Source organism: Ambystoma mexicanum, chromosome 5q (genome assembly GCF_040938575.1).
Source record: "Ambystoma mexicanum isolate Mex_15411 chromosome 5q, UKY_AmexF1_1, whole genome shotgun sequence".
In the NCBI taxonomy this organism is placed as follows: domain Eukaryota; kingdom Metazoa; phylum Chordata; class Amphibia; order Caudata; family Ambystomatidae; genus Ambystoma; species Ambystoma mexicanum.
The window spans coordinates 979,826,172-979,850,285 of NC_090933.1; the positions used below are offsets into that span (position 1 = coordinate 979,826,172).

General features: G+C 50.5%; 1 protein-coding gene across 1 annotated transcript in view; it reads right to left on the reverse strand.

Annotated features, from left to right (window-relative positions):
- The window catches only part of EIF3E (eukaryotic translation initiation factor 3 subunit E), a 284,648-nt gene that overhangs the window by 111,312 nt on the left and 149,222 nt on the right, over positions 1 to 24,114 (reverse strand). The window contains exon 9 of the mRNA XM_069621505.1: positions 14,759 to 14,860. Within this exon, the coding sequence (XP_069477606.1) occupies positions 14,759 to 14,860 (102 nt within the window). The remainder of the gene's footprint in view (positions 1 to 14,758; positions 14,861 to 24,114) is intronic.

Below are 24,114 nucleotides of genomic sequence, written 5' to 3' on the forward strand. Positions count from 1 at the left end.
TAAGAGAACAAGTTCCTTAACACTGCCTGACCAAATGCTGCATCCAATCTGGCGCTGGCATCCAAGCAGTAGTGCTTGCAGAAAGCTGAGGAAGTAGTCCACGTAGCTGCCTTGCTGATAACCTGCCACGGAACGTGTCAGGAAAGCTACCACTGGGTCCTTCGCTCCGATTGCGTGGGCATGCATATTTGCTGTTAACGGCTTGTGCTGCCCATCATACGCTTCCTTGATGCCAATAACCATCCACCTTGCTATGGAAGCCTTGGAGGCCCGACAGCCTGGTTTTGATACCCCAAAGGTGACAAAGAGGGTGTCTGATTTGCAGAAGCTCTTGGTTCTATCCAGGTAGAATTTCAGAACACATCTGACATCTAGACAGTGAAGTACCCTCTGAAAGTCATCCTTAGTGTTACCAACTTTCTTCGAAGACCTTATCCCCTCATTTAAGGGAGGAGACGATCTTAGGTAAGAATGCGGGGTGTGTTCTGAGCACCACCTTGTCCTTATGAAATGTATATGGCACTGAAGCCACTAACGCCTGGATCTCACATTGAAGTCCCACACCGGGTGCGGTTTCTTGATAGGTGGGTCTAGTCAGGCCCGCTAAGTGCCTCTTAACCACCGGATTCGAGGATAAGAATACCTCTCCTGAGAGTTCGTGTAAGCTCCAATGGCCACCAGATAAGTGTGGCATGTATCTACTTGCACGCCCGAGTGTGAGGTGTGCCGAGAAGGAGAGCACGTCGTCAAAAGTGCAAGTCAAAGGATCAATTTCCTTTGATTCGGCCCGGTGACAGAACCTGGTCCACTTGCTTTTGGTACTGGCTCCAGGTGGCGTCACTCCTAGCCCCCTGTATAATGGCAAGGTTAGCCAGGGACAGGTGCAGATGCTTCAGGGAGACCTGTTAAGGAACCATGCTGCGGGGGCTAACTTCTGTGGGGAGGGGTGGATGATGGTGCCCCCCAGCTGAGAGAATAGGTGTGCTGGGCCCAGCGGGGAGGTGTATGGGGGCCTGGTCCGCAAGGCTGCGCAGCCCCGAGAACCAGGGACATGCTGACCATCATGGAGCTATCGGGATGATCCGAAGGCCTCTCGACTCCCGGATCCTGCAGATGACCCTGTGCACCTGGGGATTGGGGCGCAGGGGGAAGCGTAAGCGGTCATGTTCCACTGGATCTGCATTGCATCGCCCAGCAAACCCCTGCCTTGCCCGGATGCAAACTAGGTGCACCTCCTGTTGGCACTGGAGCCAAAACCAGACTTCTGCAACCATGCAAATCTGCGTATTACGGTGCTCGTAGCCATGGACCTGCTGACATGGTCTGCAACATCCAACCCAGACTGAAGGGATTCACACATGGCTTCCTTGCCGTCCTTAAGAGCCATGAAGCCCTCTCTTTCTTCCCCTTCAGGAATATGATCAGCCAATATAGATAAGCAAACCCACAGGGTGTATTAAAATCTTGCCAAGGCACAAGAGGAGTTGGCCGCCATCAACGCTATACTCCCAGCTGAAAATACCTTGCACGCCTATCGATCACGTGCTCGTACCTATCCGGAGGGATGGTAGGGTATGCAGCCTTACCCTTACGTCCCATCCCCTTTACTCCATACTGCAGGGGCGTTCCTTCCAAGGGACGGAAGACAACCTTTTTCACCAGAAAAAACATCCTTCCCCTTTAAATTTAGAGGGGTACAGCCATGGGAGCATGTGCTGCCCTGACTCCGACCTCCGGGGCCACACCTCAGTCCCCTTTTCCGCGTCGATGGGAATGTGCCAAATTCACCAGCGCTCCTGGGTTTGGCTTTTTTAGGCATAATTGCATGCAGTACCCTCTGGGACCACTACACACAATAAGGACTACAGGCGTTAGCCAAACAAACCTTTGGTACAAGTCTGTACCACACAGTTTTTGGTAGCGAGCTGAGCAGCCAGGCTCATCTCAGGAGTGAATGTGAGCAGTACAAGGAATTACACAGAGGACTTTCAATCACAGTGGTTCAAGTAGACACTTCTACTCAAGGTTTCTTGGTAAAACACTCATTAATGACAATTATTTAGAAAACATTTCACTAGAAGGAGGCAACTTAAAAATTATATACAAATACACTTCAATACAAAACTATTTTGAGACAGTTTGAGCTCCCTGAAATAGGAGCCAAATGGCAGTTCAGTTCTTTAGAAGTGAGCAAAAGGGACAAGCTAAGTAGAATATATCACATATACTTGTTACAGTGCAAATATTTTTAGTTCACCAGAAGAGTTCAATTCAAGTCAATAGGCCAGGCCAAAGTCAATGGGCTAGTGTTCTGTATAGGAAAGAGCAGTTCTGGTATCAAATGGTAAAGTCTTTGCAAAGGTCTCAGTAGTAGTTCAGGAGAAAAAAGAAGCATGTCGGGTCACAAGCTGATTAGGCCTACAAGTTGGGAAAGTTTCACAAACTTTCACAGCGAGAGTGGCCTTCTCTCAATCGGGTTGGCACAGTACCTTACTATGAAGAAACAAATGCAGATGACGTTGTTGGTTCCTGGCAGTCCCTGCAGATCTCACTGTTCCTGAGCCTCCGTTGTGGGGACAAGAGGGAGGACCTCGGGGGACTCCTGCACTGCACAGGATCATCGAAAAAGCAAACCAGATGGAGTAATTTCAGTTCCAGTAGTTGTAGATCCAAGCCCACAAGCTGGTATCCCTCTCCCTGGTTAATCCTAACCAGCCTTGATAATGGTATCTAGGTGGCTTACGAGTTGATTTGTCCCACCAACTCAACGAAGAAGTTGTCCTTGAAGGGGCTTCTCTGTCGAGATGAACTTGGCAATTCGTACCTGCAGCAAGGCTTCAACAGGCAAACCAACGGTCCAAGAGATGCAGCAGCCGTCTCTTCCAGCTCTTCTTCAGTCCTTTCGTTGCAGTGGTCGACTGCTTGCCAGTCCAAGAGACTCTCCTTTTAAACAGTTCTCTCCCTTTCATTCCAGCGTAGCTCTCACTCACCCAGCAGGGTGGCTGTCCTTGCCGGACAGTCAGCCAGCCAATCACGCCCGAGTGCATTTGGATCTCTTGGATACTAAACGCAGATATCCGACATGGCTCCCCTGTCAGACTCCGAATCTGGCAGCTCACCTTCCTCTTGTGCCAGTGCTGAGATTGGCGTGCGTAGGTGCGTCGGTTGACGGGACGGGCCCAGCTCGTCGACGGGTGACTGTGGCAGGTTTGCCTGAGGTAGTCTCTGGTCCAACGACTGTAACGACGACTGAAGCATGGACAGAATTTCCAACGACAAAACAGATTGAGGATTGAGAAGAGGGGCAGATACCGGTATAACGGATCCCCTCGTCGACAACTTGTCAGCCACTCGTAGCCCTAGGTCTGCTGGGCCAGCTATTCTTTCATTCTCGTCCTCCGAGGACAGCAACACAGCCTGTTCTTGTAGTAAAGTATCCGTGGGGTCGGATCAAAAACTTCAGGCCTCCAGGCCTCCTTTAGAACCCCCGTCGACGAGGCCATCGTCGACGGTGGGACGGTGGATGCCACCTGCGTAAGTGGCAGGGTGGAGGCCGATGACTGGGCCGCCGTCGACGACGGTGACTTAGCAGGTGGTTTTGGCGGTCCCGCCTTTTCCACACTTGACTTGCTTTTACTCGACTCGTGGTTGATCTATGATGATCACCCGAGGAGGATTTCCTTTCCTTTTCATGCTTTTTTGATGAAGATGATTTCTTTGACGAGGAGTCTCTTCCAGACGACTCTTTTTCCGTCGGTCGAGATTTCTTCACCGGTGGTTCCGACGAGGTAGCGAGGCGTGATGTTTTCGCCGATTGTGTTGAGCCTACCTCCGAAGGGGGGTATGCCCCCGCTCCATCATTCAGCCATGCCACCAGTCGTCGACTGCGGTCTTTGAGGGTTTTTTGAGAAAACCCTTTGCATATGTCGCAGTTATCCGCTGAATGATGAGGGTGGAGGCAATATATACAATCCATATGTCCGTCCCCCTCGTAAACTTTTTTCAAGCCGCACGTCGCGCATGGGCGGAACAGCGCTTTTCATGACACGGAGGACCTTTTCTGTACTCAAATTCCAGTAATGCAACCTTGTACAAAATAGTAAGACAACGCGAGGAGATCCCACTACTTTGGAGACGGTTGAAATCTGAAAGGGAACAGCGGGGGCGGGCCTCTTATACGGCGACGGCCTACGGAGCATGCGCAGGCGGGTCCTAAAAGGACGTAGATAGGACACAAAAGTGTCGGAAGTTTTCCTATTGGAAAAGGCTATATATGTGTACCGAGGGGTCCCAGTCTGACGACGGGGAATATTCTAAGCATGTGAATCCATGAAAGATCCAATGCTGGAGAATAAAGGATACACGATGAATCCTGGTATCTCTTCTAAACCTTCAGAGTAGAATCCTCAAGGAAGAATCCTTTCCAATAATTCCACATTCTGCCCGAAGAAATATACAGAGTGAAGAATCACCCGAAAGGATGAATAATTATGCACAGCCTCCAATCCGTTACAAGAAAAACAAATGGTAAATAACTAATCTTCCACTGGGTTTACCTTAATTTCCACTAAGTTCTGCACTAACCTTAAAGGATTAGATGACTTGATGCATGTGAAGAACCGTCAAATCCACCATCAAATGAAAGCAACGACACGGAAGGGAAGGTTAGTAGGAAACTAATCACGAACGGAACGAGGGCCGAACTAGAGTTGGGCTGGTGCACTCTGGATAGCATTTGTTTCAATGCACAAAACAATCCTAATTCTCCCACATGATGTGCTGTTTAAGGTGAATGTTATTCACCCGAGAGTCTTAAGTCCAAACTGAAATTCTCCAAGAAAGGAATGTACTAAAAATATACTGGATTGTAGTGTTGACTCATACCTTGGTAATGGAGAGCAAACTGAAACTGATGGCACTTCGAGAAGTAATGTGGAGGATTCAAATAAAACATTTGCTATCAAAGTTTTGTACCTTAATACAACAGGACCCGTCCGTAGCAGCAATGCAGAGGAGAAATTCTGTGGAAGGCACCGTATCTGGCACTGGAAAGCCACCGCTTAGAATGACCTGAATTCAGAAGGTCAATGCGGAAGCCCGTAGGAGCTGGAGCCGTACGGTTGACGGTGAAATGCAGCCGACGAGGAGAGGCTGTTAAAGGAACCTCTAGGTAACGTGGCCGGCAGGTGATCTGCGGCGTAGAATGAAAGCACGCTTGAAATGCACACGACCAGCGGGATAGCTTTTGCGTGGAACGACATACTCGAAGAGTTGAAGCTGGGAGTTACCGGAGAGAAACGCCTTGTGGACCTTCAGCAATAATAGAGGCGTCTGAAATTGGCTGTAGCAGAATGCTTTAGAAAGCAAAAGGAAGTCTGTTCGGAAGAACAAACTGCCCGCGAGTAACTTCAATCAGAAGCACGGAGCGTTCCGAGTAAAGCACCTAAATACGTGCTATAGACATGCGAGTGATCATGTGACCAAAGGCAGGGATTCAATATCGTTGGCAGGAAGTTTGGAGAACAGTCACCATTTGTTATAAAAATGGTTTGGCTGCCGTTCTAAGAGCGTAAGGATTTCTGATTCCATGCACCATAGGTGAGTGCATGACAGCGCCAGAGGCAATCTTCAGTCCTGAAGCCCGCCAAAGGCACACAAAGGGACCAAACCTGGTTTCGTGCGCAGAGAAACACTAGAAGGACCTTTCCACAAAGAAACGGCGAAAAAAGAAGACCAGGACTCGTTTAAACAAAGGGGCTTAAGGTGCTATCTTGAAAAACATGGCTCCCATGATTTTTATCGACCGGTGATCGTGGTCGGGAAATATCATGTAGCTTGTTGTAAAACCACTGCCACCTGCCTTTTCAATAGGAAAGGGTAGCATTTGACTGCTACATGAGTATTTACATGAAGGGGATACTATGTAACCCCTCCTGCAGTCCATTGTAAGATGGTGTACACTCGGTCTAGGAATTTGGAAAGACTAGTAAAATCAATTTGCCTTTACATTCTCTGGGAAACAGTAGCTTGTGCCAGAGAAGGTATCTGTGGGAAGTCTAAAAAGACATCCCTGTGTCACTGCACTGAGGGTGCTGTGTAACACATGAAAAGATGCCTATGGAGTCCTCTTAAAACCCCATAAGGAACAAGTTACTTACCTGTAACTGTTCGCCAGCATGGAATCTGGCATGGATTCACATGCTCATGAATATTCCCAGTCATCAGGCTGGGAATCCTCGGTAAAGAAAAAATCAGTATCAGTTTTGTTTCTGATCTGTCTTTCTTAGTAGTAACCAATCGCTGGTCTCTGGGTCATACTGCCCCCAGCCAATGATTGCCCTCTCCCTAAGCACCTCCCCTGGCAGCCATCCTCAGATTTGGTAGCACGTAAAGTGGCAGTAGGACCAAGTGAAGAGCCGCAGAGGGGAATGAGGGAGGGTTCGCATGTGAATCCATGCCAGACCCATGCTGGAGAACAACAGTTACAGGTAAGTAACTTGTTCCTTCTCCAGCATGGGGTCTGGCATGGATTCACATGCTCAAGAATACATAGCAGTGCACACATGCACAACCACAGGAGGTGGCAAGGCTCAACATTACACATTACAACAACTCAACATTAAGCAACTCGTACCACCTCACCAGGCCCACCTTCAGGCGAACAGGTTGCCCAGCACTGCTTGGCCGACTCTGAACTCCTCCCTGGAATCCCGGCCGACGCAGTAGAATCTCATGAAGGTGTGCGTCGACCTCCACTTAGCAGCCCTGCAGATGTCCAGCAGGGGCACACCAGATAGGAACGCCGTGGTAGCAGCGATCGCTCTGGTCGAATGGGCTCTCGAACGGCAACGATCAGTTTGCCAACCGGTGACAGTGCATGATGCATCCCGAGAGCCATCTGGAAATAGAAGCCTTCGAGAGGGCCTTCCCTTGGTTCACAGGTCCAAAGTTCACAAACTGATGTCTTCTGGAAACCTCTTTGTGCGGTCCACGTAGAACTTCAGCGCTCTAGCACCACCCTCGTGTCATGAAAAGTCAAGTATGGAGGCTTGCAAGATGGGTCCTGAATCTCTCCCACACGTCGTGCAGAGGTGATAGCCACGAGGAACGCTGTCTTCCATGATAGGAACTTCAAAAGGCGCCAAATGCATATGCTCGAATGCCCCCCCCCCCATGAGCCTGGTCAGCACCACATTAAGCTCCCACGCCGGGGCAGGAGCCTTCACCGGCGGGAATGACCGGAATAGTCCCTCCTTCACCAGGCGATGAGACCACAAGGACGCCCGTCCCGTCCTGGTATATCGGGAGATGGCAGCCAGATGTATTTTTAGGGAGGCATGAGCCAAACCAGCCTTGGCCAGCGACAACAGGTACGGCAGCACTTGAGGGGCCGCAATTTGCAGAGGGTTAATCTTCTGTGCACGGCACCAGACAGAGAGCCTCTTCCATTTATGACCGTAACACGAGAGTTGAGGACGCCCAGGCCTTTGCACGAACCTCTCTGCAATTAGCCGGGATATCGTACCCTCCAAACTTTAGTGCTGCAGGAGCCAGGCCTGCAAGTTCAGTGACTGTGGGTCGTGGTGGAGAATGGCGCCTCCTTCTCTGGAGAGAAGATCCGCATCCGCCGGCAGCCTGACTGGCGGGGACGTTGACAAGTCCAGAAGTTCCGGGAACCAGATCTGCTTCGGCCACGCCGGTGCGACGAGGATCATCCTGCACCTGGACTTCTTGAGCTGGTTGATGAGGCGGAGCAGCAACGGCAACGGAGGGAACACGTAAAGAAACAGGCCGTCCCAAGGGAACGAGAAAGCATAGGCCATGCTCCTCGGCTGTGGGAGCCTGCTGGCGAACCTCTGGCACTTGGAGGTCATCGCCGTTGCGAACAGGTCGATCTGGGGTTTACCCCATCGTTGGAAGAGTCGATCCACTTGATCCTGGCGCAGTTCCCACTCGTGGCACGAGCACAGCTCCCTGCAGAGTGAGTCAGCGATGGTGTTTTTTATTCCTGCCAGGTGGAAGGGAACCAGAAACATCCCCTGGGCGACGGCCCAGTGCCACAGATCCTGGGACTCCTTGGATAGGGCTGGGGATCTGGTGCCCCCGTTTCTGTATGTAGAACATCGTGGTGGTGTTGTCGGTGAAGATCCTCACCACTTTGTCCTTGAGGGACGGGAGGAACGATTTGAGCGCCCAGAACACTGCTCGGAGCTCCAAGATGTTGATGTGAAGAGGCCTCTCCTCCGGTAGTCAACGTCTCCTGAAACGCCAGGGTTTGAAAGTCCGTGCCTGTAGTGGGGTGAGGTGAGCCCGGGTGCCCCACCGTAGGATCGCCCGACGGAACTCCTCGTCGAAAGGGATCCTGCCCTCGAAGCAGCCCTTCGCCTGAAACCAGTGGGCGTTGAGGAACTCCTGTAGCGGACGCATCCGAAGTCTGCAAAGGGGCACAAGATAGATGCATGAGGATATCCCGAGAAGGGACTTGATGGACCTCACCCTGGGCACGTCCGTGGCTAACAGGCGCCGCACCTTGCCCAGGATGGTCTTGGTCCTCTCCTCTGAAGGGGAGGCCAATTGCTCCACCGCATCGAGCTTCGCCCCCCAAAACAGAGCTACTTGCGATGGAACCAGGTGGGATTTGGGGTAGTTGATGGCGAACCCCAGCTCTATGAGCAACCGGACGGTCCTCGCCGTATGATCGACGGCGAGTTCCCTTGGCCTTGCCCGGATTAGCCAGTCGTCCAGGTAGGGGTAGACGTGGATCCCCTGCAGGCGCAGCCGCGCCGCCACTGGTGCCAGGCACTTGGTGAAAACCCTGGGTGCTGACTTTAATCCCAACGGGAGGGCTCTGAATTGGTAGTGGCGTCCCTGAACCACGAACCTGAGGAACTTCCTGTGCCTTTTTAGGATGGGGAAGTAAGCATCCTCCAGGTCCAACGATGATGGGAAGTCGCCTTCCTCCAGCTGTCCCAGCACGTGCTGGAGGGTGACCATCCTGAATTTCTGCGCCTTGATGTATTTAATAAACCTCAGTAAGGCTCTTGTTTATTATTATCTCAGTAAGGCTCTTGTTTCTTGTTTATTATTATCTACGCTGTGATGCAGAAGGGTGGGAAAAACTACACACTTTATGTGCCCTGTCATTTCACTCCCTATACTAGGGGTACAAACGGGGCTCTAATCAGGTTTGGCTCCCTACTGGAGTCAAATGATTTTTCAGGGAGTAAAAAAGTAATTAGCTTTGCCAATAGGGATACTTTCTGCTTATTAAAAGTTCTTTCCCCATAAAATTCCTTTCGAGATAGGGCATTCATATTATTCAAGTTCATTCCTTCCTATGCCACTGCTATACTGGACACCAATTCAAAAAAATATCAGTGGAGCTGTGTGGGTAGAAGCACATTTTCGTTTTTTAGGAAGTAAAAATGCACGGTTCATATGTCTTAGCTCTAAGGTTGGTGTTGTCACTACCCACCGGAGAACACAATGTGGATAGTAATCAGAGGTACAGGCATTTTAGGTCATCATAGTCTAAGGTGCAGTTATTCTGATGCAATTATCATCCTTACACAAATTATTAGAAGCATGTTCCCCTGGCCCCTGAATTAAAGTGGCACTTGAGCTCCTTTCAGCATGTTTTTGACACATTCTTTTAATTGTCATTAATCCATCGGCAAATGTATTCTGTCTGAGTTTGACAGCCACATCAGTGATAAGAGATATTTGAGGGCCACAAACAGCAGGGATGGCGTTCACAGCAGTAACAGGCTGACAAGCCAGTCTATTGAAGGAGTGGAAGCCACCTACCCCAACACACCACCAAGAGCCAACCTACCTAACGGTCAATGAACAATAATGCACCAGCCTTGATAAAGACCCCTTGGGTCTAAACACTTGTCGCCTGACCATGAGATTATAGAATCAAGAATAAAATTCCCTTTTTTTAAAAAATACAAAGAAACATTTAAGAATAAATATTGTTTGCACAAGATATATGGGAACACAACTAAGAGATATTTGTGTTTTGTGATACAAATGAGTGATTTTCCAGTGGCATAAAACAAAGGTCCTCATTAAGATTTGGGGCGGCATCCCGGCGTAACTGCCAGAATACCGCCCAAACAAATTACTGTTATCACCACTTGGTCCCTAGGAATTTCCGCCGGATTACAACTGGTGGTGGCGGTGTAATTCCCCATTCATATTGAGTCCATAGGCCTCAATGTGGATTTTTGGCAGACTTACAACAGCAGAAATTACGATTTCTGCGTTGAGTTGGAGGATTTACCTCCAAGATTTTCCTCGAGGCAAATCTTGCACTCCAGGCCCGAAATCGTAATTTGGCATAGTGGTAAAGTTGGCGGTAATGGATTGACTGACCAACTTTACAACTTACCACCAAACTCGTAATGAGGCCGACATTTTTCTCTGCGCAGAAGTAAGTTTGCAAGGTTCTGTGGCAGAAATCGAAGTCTTGGACTGGTTGGTGAATTTTCTGTATAATCACATGACATTTTATTTTAGCCTATGTGTTTTGAAAAAGTATTATAAGGTTTTTAAAGAATTGCAGTGGCTGGGAAGAGGAAATCGCTTTTCAAACTCTTCTGCAATGGTAGCTTACAACGTGGCTTACCTCATTAGTCAGTTGCGTACATGGAAAATAATGTGCGCACAACAGCCAACTGGTTCCGCACAGAGAAAAATTAGAGGGAACATTGGTCCTTACCCGCCAAACGATAACTCGGAGTAACTGCAACTAAAAATACAGTCTTAAATGACAACAGTCTCAGCTGGCAAGAATGTAAGGGCTCAAACAGAGCTCCCATTAGGAACTTTAAGACCAAATTCAAATCCCATCCCCGGCACCTGGAAAGACGACAGCAGAAACACATTAGTTAGCCCTTTTAGAAACTGAGAAATCAAAGGGATCTTAAAATAAGAACATGCCTCAGACGAGCGCTTAAATATGGACAGTGCCGCAAGGTAACCTTTAATGGTACCCACTTACAGGCCCTTGTGGGCTAAAGAAAGCAAAAAAGACAAAACCAAAGGAATGGAACATTGAAAAGGATCTACATTCTGTACCCTGCACCAGTCACAGAACTTTCTCCAATGGCAATGGTACAGGGATTTCGTTGCAGGCCTTCTGGCCGGAAGCAACACCTCCATCACGTCTTCAGGGAGGTCCCAATACTTATACGTCAACCTTTCAGATATCAAGCATGAAGGCTGAGAGACTTGACCTCTGAATGGAGAACCCGACCCCCCCTCTCCCGTGAGAGCATATCATCTCGGTAGGGAAGACGGCGTGGAGGGCAGATGGTGATGTCTGGAAGGTCCAGGTACCATGCTCTCCTGGCCCATGCTGGAGCAATGAGGATCATTAGGGAACCAAACCTCAGTAACCTCCTCAACACTTGAGGAATGACGGGGACTGGAGGAAACGCGTACAGAAGTGGGAAGGACCACTCAAATACTAAGGGCTGTGCTTGGTGGAAATTCCAGCAAGCAGAATCTTTCGCACTTCCGGTTGACACTGGTGGCGAAGAGATCCACTTATGGGGTTCCCCAAAGGGCGAAGATCTCCAAAAGAACTTCCTGAGCTAGCTCCCACTCGTGAGAGACCGTGCTCTGCCTGCTCAGAGCGTCCACCTCCGCGTTTGTCTCCGGCCAGATGAACTGCCGAGATCGAAATCTCCTGCTGGATGGCCCAGAACCAGAGCTGCATCACCTCCCTGCACAACGGGAGTGACCCTGGCCCCCACCACCCCATTTTTGTTGAGGTAGTGCATGGTCACTGTATTGTCCATCATAATCGGGACATTCTTCCCCTGCACAGACGGCAGAAAAGCCTTCAGGGCTAGCCTGACAGCCCGCAGCTCTAACAGATTGATGTGGAGTCTGGACTCCGAAGACCAACGGCCTCTGCCTGTCAGCTCGTTGGTAGAACTCCCCACACCGTGAGGGATGTGTCCGTCACAATCGTCACCTCTGGCCATGGTTGCCAAAACGGAGCACCCTTCATCAGATTTCCTTCGACGGCCCACCACAGAAGATCCTGGGCAACCAAGGGCAGAATCTGAACATGATCCAACATCCTGCCGGATAACTGACCACAGCATCTGGAGAGTCCACTGCAGAGATCTCATCTGCAGCCTGGCCCCTGGCACCAGAAAAATGCAGGATGCCATGAGGCCGAGCAACCTCAAGAACTCAAACGCCGGGAGACACTGGACACGTTGAAACTTGTCCACCATCTGCAGAATGCGATGAGCCCTCACCTGGGGAGACTAACACTGCCACCAGGGAAGTGTCGAGCACTGCTCCAATGTACTCGAGCCGCTGAGTAGGTGTCAAATGAGACTTCTTTAAAAATTGAGGGGGAAGCCTAGCTTGTGAAGGGAGTGGCTGGTGATCCAGGACTTGCTCGAGAGAGCGCACCATGATCAACCAATCCTCCAGGTAAAGGGCATGTTGAGAAGCCGGGATTGCACATCAGGAGCAAACCCCGACTTCCGCAACCACGCAAACCTGCGCATCACAGTGCTTGCCCCCATGGACCGGCTGAAACACTCTGCCATGTCCAGACCCTACTGAACGGATTCACACATGGCATCCTTGCCATCTTGGATGAGGGCTAGAAAACCATCCCTTCCTCCCCTTCAGGAATATGTTCAGCCGCCAAAGATGCACAATTCCACAGAGTGTGAGTGAATCTTGCCTAGGCACAAATGTAGTTGTCTGCCTTTAAAGCCACACCCCCCAGAAGAAAATACCTTCTTTGCCCAACCATCAAAACGCTTGTCGTCCCCATCAGGAGGGATGGTAGGGTACGCAGCCTGCTTCGCTGGGGCTGTAGCCGCCTGCACCACCAAACTCTCCGGAGTGGGGTGCATTGACAAGTAGTAAGGGTCTCCACTGGCTGTACGGTAGTTTTTCAGAAGCGACTTATTCACTGCCGGGAGAGACTCTGTAGCAGTCCAAACCGCCGCCGCCACCCTTCTTTGCAAAGCCAAATGAAATGGCAACACCGGGTCAGTGGGTGGACCTTGGTCCAGGATTCCGTCAGGTCATCCTGCAGAAAATCAACAGGTGGAGCAGACCACCCCAAGTACTCAGTCACCCTTGACATGAGACGCCGATACGAGGATTCGGCATGTGTACCGGGCTCAGGCCTACCAAACTCAACCTCCGGAGAGGTGTCAAGACCACTGGTATCATGTAAGGAATGATGTAGGTCTTCCATTTGACTGACAACAGGTCATCAGGAACCTCAGGAGACACAACCCCCTCCTTATCCGACCCTTCTTTCACCTCTGAAATGTAGTCCAAAGGCTGGAATAAATCAAGCCTGGGGGGTGGGGGGGTGGGTCACCAGAGAAGGGCTCAGACTTACTGAGAGCCTTTCTCAGTTTCCACAGCCCTCCGGGGCACCTCTGGTAAATTCTCCTCAAAGGGCATAGAGGGCGCTGATGGAATGGATGTCGACCGAAGTGCCGATGACTGACAACGGCTTTGAGGCCGAAGCCCCGAGAGTGTCCGACGGCCTCGGCACCGATGCCTTCTTAGAAGGCCTCACAGGTTCTGACGGTCTCAAGGGCGTCGAGGACCTGGACCTGGCACGGCTATGGCGATCAACCTTGTCCGATCAGGACCTCGACGGCTCCCGATGATTGTGCCGACCGCCCAAGCCCGAAGGTGTGCGAGTGGCGGCTCTAGCCTGTTCCTTGCCGGCTTCTCTCGAAGGCGACGACGGAACGGTGCCCTGCGATTCGAAAATCGCCATCTGCTGGCGGAATGTGTTCCATTAGGCCGGCAATGTCTGGCGACAAGGAAGATGACCGGTGATGGTGCTTCCGAGAATGCCTCGAAGAGGCAGAGGAATGGCGGGACCCACTCCGAGACAGAGACTCCCTGGACTTGCGCCAATGCGGAGAGTCGCCCCTCAAGTAGTCAGTCGAAAGCCCAGTAGATTTCGATTTATGGGTTTTAGATACCCTACCTAGCGATAATTTCTTCTTCTGCTCCCGCAAGGCCTTCGATGTCTAGGACTACAAGTCATCGCAGTTGTCGGTGGCGTGGCTTTCGCCGAGGCACCAGAGGCAGATGTTGTGCGGGTCCGTGATGGACCTTTTGGAACCGCAGTCCCGATACTTTTTGAAGCCCGACTTTGGGGTAGAAGACGAAGACATTTTTCTCAATGCAAAGTATAAGAATCGAGTGCGCCGAGATTCCGAAGCAAACACGTTCGCGGAAAAAAACTGAACTGTGGCTACGGGCGCCGTGCGTATAATATATATATATATATATATATATATATATATATATATATATATATATATATATATATATATATATATATATATATATATATATATATATATATATATAAATAAAACATCCAGTGACGTCGACGGAGGCCCTCAAGGGACAGCGTATCGATGTCATCGATGCAGGATGCCTACGCTGAAACATTTGAGGCACCACAGCTGTGATCATTACTGTCATAGATGTAGAATACGTTGGGAATACAAAAGAAAGTAATTTGTAAATAAAGATGCAAAATCAGCAATTTCCATGTGAAATAAACATAGCAAGCATGAAAAAGGGGTTTTCATTTTCTAGAAGAAAAAACCCAACAAAGGCTACACTTCATCTCTTATAGTACAAGCTACAAGAACAAACGCACATCAGAAAACTTAGGTTGTCATATCAAAAACAATTTAAAATGATAACCGTGCCGACATGTAACACTTACCGATTCACATTCTCGTAGCTTTTTCTGGGCACCATCAAAGTCAAAATTAACATACAAGCATTCCACAAACTCTGTAATAGGGTCTTTGTAGGTATAAGATTCCTAGAAAAAGAAAATGAAATGAACTTTTCAAATTTTGAAAGCTTCCAGCAAATGCTGTATTTAAATTGGTTGTTTACTTCCTGCACACATTATTTGAATAGATTGCTTATAACTGTAGTACGCTCAAACCCATTTAATCCCAAATCAGCAAACCAAAAAAAACATCAAAAATGTCACCCTGTTAGGCAAGATTGTATGTAGTAATCCTGGGGCAGACTACACCAACCTTGTCCTTGGCAATAGGGAACCCAGCCTTTGGTATAGGCCTGTACTAAACATGTTGGTAGTAGGGGTGTAATGGTATAACGGTATACCATTATAGATACTGTAAACAGCTTAATTGAACTAGAACCACCATCACGTTGTTAATAACGGTATACTGTTGTTTTAGGGCCTGCAGCTATTAGGTGAGCTTTTCAATCTGATTTGGAAAGGTTGCAGTAAGCAAGTGCTGCGCATTCTGGATCTTGCACTGTGGAATGTGGCGTTTGGCAGAAAAGAGCATAGGGAAAGTGAGGCCACATTAGTAAATTCAGATTTGATGCTGTGACCACTCTTTCTCTGTGATCAGTAGTCAGGTTAAAGATCAGTCGATTTGTAGTTTTCCCACCATTTTGAAAGATGGGGAACTACACATCCCAGAATTGAAAGGGGGAATGAACTGGGTGCCCTTCTGATGCATGTCCACAAAATACATTAGCTCTGTAGACTGTATGAACACTGGGCTTATCAGTGCTTTGTGCTAGTAGATAAACTGCCTCCCCCCCATCCCTGCTGTCCTCCGTGTAGATTTACACATTGGCACTAGAATGGTTGCTTCGCTTGATCCTTAACCTGCCTTCTGCATACGGCACTGGACTCAAGCATGCAGGACAGGTTGCACATTCAATATGAAGTATCCAGAGCAATGGAGGCGAGATATTTCTCAGGTCTAGCCTCGATTTGTGACACCACCCATGAAAGCATTCCTCCATCTCAGCTCACATGACAAGGCTCCTAATGAACCTCGGACCTGGGGGAAAATGGTAATGATGGGGCTGTGGTGGTCTAGGCCATATTTGTGGCGATATGTATTTTAACTGACATTTTCAAAAAGTTTTTGTGCCACTATCTTTAAGAAGATAAATGACCATGTATTGCAAGAATCAAGAAAGAAATTCAACAGCGCCCACTGAACGCTGTCCTAAGGATTACATGGTAAGTGGCGACTCCATCAGACCTTTATAATACACCAGGCAGATGGTAAACAAGCCATAGCGATTTGATCAATATGCAACCTTTCGGCGAGTGTGTGTTGGCTATGAAATTTTGACAAAGGAAACAATGACATGGGCTTTCAGACCTCACATGAGTGACTTTTATTCCTTTAATGGGATAAAGCGTTATCAAAACAAACTGACTGATCGCAGCAACGGGGTCATGATGCCCATGCCACGTGGTTCCAAAATAATGCAGATCAAGGCAGATTTTCAAAGCAATGACCTGTGACTGAGCAGCAAGCTCATTGCTCTAAATGTGCATTTTAACACTTTCACTAATCACCCTTTCATTCAAGGCGATCGAGTGAGTGCCAAGAAAAATCAAATCTGCAGCCTCCTTAGATTCCTAGAGGATCAGCTAATTTTCCCAGAAGAGTTTCAAAATGCTGACAATTTATGACCTTTAAGAAAATATTTGTTAAGATTAGTTAACTCCACCTGCTATACCGCGATAACCTTCTTGCTATGACGGTATATCATGGTTATCATACCGCCATAAAACCAATACCGTGACACCCCTAGTTGTTAGAGTGACTGAGCAGCCAGGCTAAACTCAAGAGGGGCCAGCATCAGCTGTAGAGATGCAACATAGCACTGTGAATAGCTAAGTAATCAAATAACATTTCTACTCAAGGATTCGTATACAAATGATTAATTTAATAGCTTTTAAGTAAGCTTTCTTTAGAAAGGGAAAGCTGCAACAATTAAATACACTTCAAAAATACACTCCTTCAGTTTCAGTCAAGTAGATAGCCTTTTGGGATGACAGACACTTCCTACACCCTCAGGTGACTTCAATAGCTAGGACACTGCCGAGATGGATATATCACTTAAACACATGTAATACTGGAGTTGTAGCAAAAAGGAAAAAGGGGTTAGGGAAGGAAAGGTGAACAAGTTCTCCTTAACAGGTAAGCACTTTTCACAATTCCCCAATGAAATACAGGTTACCCCTTTCCCAAACAATACAAGTAACTTATGTATGACCTTTTTAGGGACAGATGAACACAAAGTCAAAGGGTCAGGAGAGTCTGCAGGGAGCCAGAACAGCCAATTTCAATTAAACAAAGTCTAGGGGAGCTAAGACATTTCTGGAAGGCGGCACAAAATTCTACACAATTTTTAAACGTGAGGTTGTAAAAACGGGCCACCTGCTGTAAGATTTGTGAAAAGCAAAGCTGCAAGCAACTCTGCAAAGGCAGCAATGCAAACTTCCAGTGAGAACAAGCATGCTACACACCAGAGGTAAGTACCCCTAGTACTTTGAGTCTTAAGAAAAAGGTCCGGCTGGATTCTGTTCCTGTTGTAGTCCTGCAGACCCTGTTGTTCCTGGGCCTCAGTCATGGGGACAAGAGGGAGGACGCCTGGGGACTCATGCACTACTGTTTGAAGGTCAGCAGCATCAATGGGCACACTCCATATCAGCAGCACTTTGCAGTTTCAGCTACTCGCAAATAGCAGCACTGCAGTTCTTGACACCTTATACTCCCCTTGCTTCTGGGGTCGAGCACTCTGTTGAGGTGGCTCAGGCTTGGGAAGTCCTGCTTCGAGGGTGTCCGGAGGGTCTTCCTGGAGCTCGGGTCCGGCTTAAAGGAAATGCACTCGTCCTGGTGTGCCTGTCCCGTGGCACTCGGTTCCTGCAGCAGCAAGGGGTTTCGGGCAAGTTCGTCTGGGTGTTGATTGGTCCCACCAACCAAGGGGAGAAGTCATCCTATCTGTGCTTTTCTAGTCGATTAGAAATTCAGAGATTCAGCACTGCAGCAGGGCTTCACCGGGCAAACCAACGGTCCAGGATGTTGCAGCAAGCTTCTTTGTTTCTTCCTCGGTTCCTAAGTCCAGTGGTCGACTGCCTTCCTTGCAAAACACCTTACCTTTTATACAAGTTTCTCCCATTCATTCCAAGGACAGCAAGATAATGACCTTTAGGTGCATTCCTGTAACTAAGGAGACGAAGCACACAGTTTCGGGAACCTCCTGCCCTGCCAGACACGCTGGAGCCAGAGGCGGGCTTCACCAGTGAACCCAGCCAAAGGCAAAACAAAGGGATCAAACCTGGTTTGGCACGCAGAAGAGTAAAACTTAAGTAGGATCTCACCAGCAAGAAAAGACTGGGCCATTTAGACAAAATGGGCACCCATGGGTGCAATATGCAGCTGAGGAATCAGCCTACGGTAAAAACGCACAATGGTAGGAAAAATAAACCATTGCCACCAGCCATTAATTGTAGTGAGGGTAACAAAAATGTTACAAGAGGGTGTAGACAAAGGTGATACTAAGTAACCCCTCCAGTACTCCACATAAAATGGTGTGTGCTGGGCAGACAAAGATGCAATACTCTGTGGTTACCACTGGATGTCGGACCATATGCACAGCATCTGATTCTAAGCAGATTAACAAGCATCAAAGTCAATTTCACTTCACTGCTCTTTGAACAGTAGTTCATCCAGGAGAAGGTATTTAAACCTTTAGAGAAATGCAAAGTACTTCTCTGTAACACTGCACTGAATCTGAACTGGCCTGGATCTCAACCTTCCTGGCAGAGGCGATGGCCACAAGAAAAGCAGTCTTCCACAAATGGAACTTAAGGGGCCTGATGCATAGGCTCGAAGGGAGCCCCCATGAGCCTCATCAGCACCTTGTTTTTTCGTTTCGGCGCCGAGTGAGGATGAGCTGTCAAACAGCTGGAGAGTACCAGCATGCATCAAGTGCACCCCTGGCCCTAGATGCATGGCCCCCACGGCGGTAAAACCATTCCTAGATCTGGGTTTTACGTTTTTATTTTATGCCATCGGACTGCCTTAATTTACATCTTGGAAATGGCATTTAGTTCATCTGCTGGGATATGCTGCATCCACGTGTTTTCGGCAGCATATTGGCTACACATTAGGCGCTCTGCCCTTCTAACATGGCTGCTCTGTTTTTGCCACAGTCCCCTTGCAGAGGTGCTTGGCTGGCTCCTGCTCCCATTGACTAACCTTACCAACATTGGCCAATCCAATGCACCGGGAGGTGGGAGCCGGCCCGATCTAAGGCCGTATCGAAGGCCCCGTCTGCCCCCTGTCCGCCACCAGAACGCTGCACCCACCCCCTCCCATGTCCCCTGTGATGTTGCTACCCCCTCGTCCCCCTTGATGTTCATTGTTGCTCCCTGCCCCCTTTTCATACTCCTTGTCCCCCCCACCCCCCATCCCTTCTTCCACCCCCACCCCACACCTTTTTCACTGCAGGAGTTGTCTTGATACACTATGGTTTCACCTTCACCGAACCAGACTTTGGTGCTTCACCTTCTCAATACACCTGCTGGACCTTCCCGGGATCTCGTATTCATGGTGACCCTGCATCATGCTGTGCCCTTCGTCGTCTTTTTCCTCGACTACTTTCATGGTTTCCTGCAACACTATTTTTTCTGACCCCCGCAACTGTTTTCACTCTCCCCTCTGCTCTTTCACCGTTTGTTCTCTCCTTTCCCTTCTCCCCCTCTCCTCCCGCCTTCCTTTACTTTTCTATGCGCTTACTGTATCAGAATTGGCTCGGACTTCGTATGATATATCAAATGTTTGTCTCCTCACCCTTCCATTACTTGCCCCCCCCCCACCCCCAAGAGCACTATCTGAAATGTCCCCAGGACTAGTTTGATAGCAGCTTGTTTTGTTGTTCTCCTTCATTTACTCCAACCCCCCCCCCCCCCCTCTCTCTCCTCCCCACTGTTAAATTCCGGCACTACCTCAATTGTCACAATTGTCAGGCATAGTAATGTAGCCGCTTGTCAGTCTCATTCTCCTCCCCACCCCCACCCCTCCTTGTCAATAGCTCGTACTCTTATCACTTACCAACATTTTACTTTTAGGAAGAAGCACAACCTAATCACAGGAGAGTAAAATACCTTCACATCTACTTTCTATTAGGCTGGCAAAACAGCGGACAAGGAAGAAAAGATGGTAACCTGAGTGTCTGGGTGGGCAGGAAGTGAGGGAGGTGGGCAGGAAGTGAGGGAGGTGGCCGAAACTCCCTGTGCTTGGTCTCCTAGGAGACCCAAATGCACTCTGGCGTGACTGGCTGGCTCACTGTCCGGCAAGGACAGTCAACCTACTGGGTGAATGACAGCTAGGCTGGAATGAAAGAAAACTGTTTAAAAGGGGAGTCTCCAGGACTGGAAGGCAGAGTTGACCACTGGAACGAAAGAAACAAAGACCAGCTGGAAGAGGACGGCTGCGGCAACTCCTGGACCGTTGGTTTGCCCGGTGAAGCCCTGCTGCAGGTCCAAATCGCCAAGTTCACCTCGACAGAGAAGCCCCTGCAAGGACGACTTTTCCCTTCGAGTTGGTGGGACCAATCAACTCAACATTAAGCCACCTGGATACCAATCTCGGAGCTGGTTGAATTTCCTCAGAGTGCTGCAGGAAACCTTAGAAGCAGGGAGAGGGACACCAGTTTGTGTGCTTTACTCACAGCCACCGGAAGGAACAAGTTACTTACCTGTAACTGTTGTTCTCCAGCATGGGTCTGGCATGGATTCACATGCTCATGAATAAAGAATACATAGCAGTACACACATGCACAACCACGGGAGGTGGCAAAGGCTCAATATTAAGCATCACATCAAACTCAACATTAAGCATCTTACCTCCTCACCAGGCTCACCTCAGGCGAACAGGTTGCGCAGCACTGCTTGACCGACCCTGGACTCCTCCCTGGAATCCCGGTCGACGCAGTAGAATTTCGTGAAGGTGTGCGTCGACCTCCACGTAGCAGCCCTGCATATGTCCAGCAGGGGCACACCAGATAGGAACGCCGTGGTAGCTGCGATCGCTCTGGTGGAATGGGCTCTCGGACGGCCAGGCAGCGGTCGGTTTGCCAACCGGTGACAGTACATGATACAGCCGGAGAGCCATCTGGAAATGGAAGCCTTCGAGAGAGCCTTCCCCTGATTGACAGGTCCAAAGTTCACAAAGAGTTGTGACGTCTTCCGAAAACACTTTGTGCGGTCCACGTAGAACTTCAGCGCTCTAGCCACATCCAGCGAGTGCAAAGTCCCCTCAGCCGGCGACGAAGGCGACGGGAAGAACACAGGCAACACCAAGGGTTCGTTGAGATGGAAGTCCGACGGTACCTTGGGCATGAAGGAGGGGTGCGTCCTGAGCACTACCCTCGTGTCGTGAAAAGTCAAGTACGGGGCCTTGCAGGAAAGGGCCTGGATCTCTCCCACTCGTCGTGCGGAGGTGATGGCCACAAGAAACGCTGTTTTCCATGACAGAAATTTCAACAGAGCTGAGTGCAGAGGCTCGAACGGAGGTCCCATGAGCTTGGTCAGCACCACGTTGAGCTCCCACGCCGGGGCCGGAGCCTTCACCGGCGGGAACGATCTGAACAGTCCCTTCATGAACTCTTTCACCAGACGATGAGACCACAAGGACGTCCGCCCCGTGGTTCTGGTGTATCGGGAGATCGCAGCAAGATGAATCTTGATGGACGCGTGTGCCAGTCCAGCTTTGGCCAGCGTCAGCAGGTACGGCAGTACTTGGGGGGCCGTAATCCGTAGAGGGTTAATCTTCTGTGCGTGGCACCAGACAGAGAACCTCTTCCATTTGTGTCCGTAGCATTTAAGAGTCGAGGACGCCCTGGCCTTTGCAAGAACCTCTCTGCAGTCGGCCGGTATGTCGTATCCTCCAAACTCTAGCGCTGCAGGAGCCAGGCCTGCAGGTTCAGCGATTTCGGGTCGTGGTGGAGGATGGCGCCTCCTTCTCTGGAGAGTAGATCCGCGTCCACCGGCAGCTTGATTGGCGGGGACGCCGACAAGTCCAGAAGGTCCGGGAACCATATCTGCCTCGGCCATGCAGGTGCGACGAGGATCATCCTGCACCGTGACCTCTTGAGCTGGTTGACGAGCCGGATTAGCAGTGGCAAAGGAGGGAACGCGTAGAGGAACAGGCCCTCCCAGGGGAACGAGAAAGCATTGCCCATGCTCCTCGCCTGGGGAAACCTGCTGGCGAACCTCCGGCACTTGGAGTTCGTCGCGAACAGGTCGATCTGGGGTGTGCCCCACCGTCGGAAGAGGCGATCCACTAGATCCTGCCGTAGCTCCCACTCGTGGTACGAGCGCAGCTCCCTGCTGAGTGAGTCGGCGATGGTGTTTTTTATCCCTGCCAGATGAAACGGCACCAGAAATATCCTTTGGGCGATGGCCCAATGCCACAGGTCCTGCGCCTCCTTGGACAGTGCTGGGGACCTGGTTCCGCCCTGTTTCCTGATGTAAAACATGGTGGTGGTGTTGTCGGTGAAGATCCTCACCACCTTGCCCTTGAGGGACGGAAGGAAGGACCTGAGGGCCCAAAACACTGCACAGAGCTCCAGGACGTTGATATGTAGGGATTTCTCCGTCGGGAGCCAAAGGCCTCTTGCGTGCAGATTTTCGGTGTGCGCTCCCCACCCTTCCAGGGAGGCATCCGTGGTCACTGTCTCCTGGTGGGCTGGGGTCTGGAAGTCCAAGCCCGTCGTCAGATGCGCGCGGGTGCCCCACCACCGGATCGCTCGTCGGAAACTCTCGTCGAGTGTGATCCTTTCCTCGAAGCTGCCCGTCGTTTGGATCCAGCGCGCGTCCAGGAACTCCTGCAACAGGCGCATCCGGAGCCTGCACATGGGAATGAGGTAGATGCAGGAAGACATAATTCCGAGGAGGGACTTGATGGACCTCACCTTGGCCGCGTCGGCCACCAACATCCGCTGCACCTTGCCCAGGATGGTCCTGGTCCTCTCCTCCGACGGAGAGGCCAGAAGGGACACTGTGTTGAGCCTCGCTCCCAGAAACAGAGCGTCCTGCGCGGGTACCAGGTGGGATTTGGCGTAGTTCACAGAGAATCCCAGGTCCGTGAGAAGTTGGACGGTCCTTGCCGTGTGAACCACGGCGAGCTCCCTCGTCTTGGCTCGGATGAGCCAGTCGTCCAGGTAGGGGTGGACGTGGACCCCCTCGCGGCGCAGCTGCGCCGCCACCGGTGCAGCTGCGCCGCCACCGGTGCGAGGCACTTGGTGAATACCCTGGGTGCCGACCGTAGTCCGAAGGGGAGGGCTTTGAACTGGTAATGACGCCCTTGGACCACAAACCTGAGGAATTTTCGGTGCCCCTTTAGGATGGGAATATGGAAGTAGGCATCCTCCAAATCCAACGACGACAGGAAGTCTCCTTCCTCCAGCTGACCCAGGACGTGCTGGAGGGTGACCATCCGGAACTTCTGCGCCTTGATGAACTTGTTCAGACGTCGCAGGTCCAGGATGGGGCGCCATCCCCCCGTCTTCTTCTTCACGAGGAAGTATCTCGAGTAGACTCCGGAGCCCCGAAGCCTCTTTGGGACGAGTTCGATGGCGCCCTTCCTGAGCATCGCTTTTACCTCCAGGAGAAGTTGAGGGACGTGAAGTTCTTTCCTGGCCACGGGGGGGGCGCGCGGGCACCTTCTCTGGAACTCGAGCGCGTGGCCCCGGGCAAAGGCGTCCAGCACCCAACGGTCGGTGGAGATGGACTCCCACACGCTGACGAAGCTCGCCAGCCGGCCTCCCACCGGGGTGCTTCGGTGGGGGCCCAACCCCACGGCCGGTTCAATCCTGCTTCGACGAGGCTTTGCCGCCTTGACCTCCTTGGCGACGACGGCGGGGTCCGCCAGACTTGCCTCGTCCTCTGTAGGCCTCCTGAGACGACGAGCGGGCCGCTTGACGGTAGGTGGAGGAACCGCCGCCGGAACCTTTGGAGGCGCCCTTGCCTCCGCTGCTCCGAAAGGGCGTCCGTCGTTGTTGCAGAACTCCCAGGGCCCGGGCCGTCTCAGTGTCCGCTTTAATGGCCTGAAGGGAATCGTCCACTGTTTTCCCAAACAGGTTGTTCCCATCGAAGGGCATGTCCAGGACTCTGGTCTGAACGTCTTGACGGAAGTCCGTAGCCTTGAGCCATCCACGCCGCCTAAGGCAAACGCCGTTGCCCAACTGGCGGAACCCAGTGTCGGCGATGTCCGT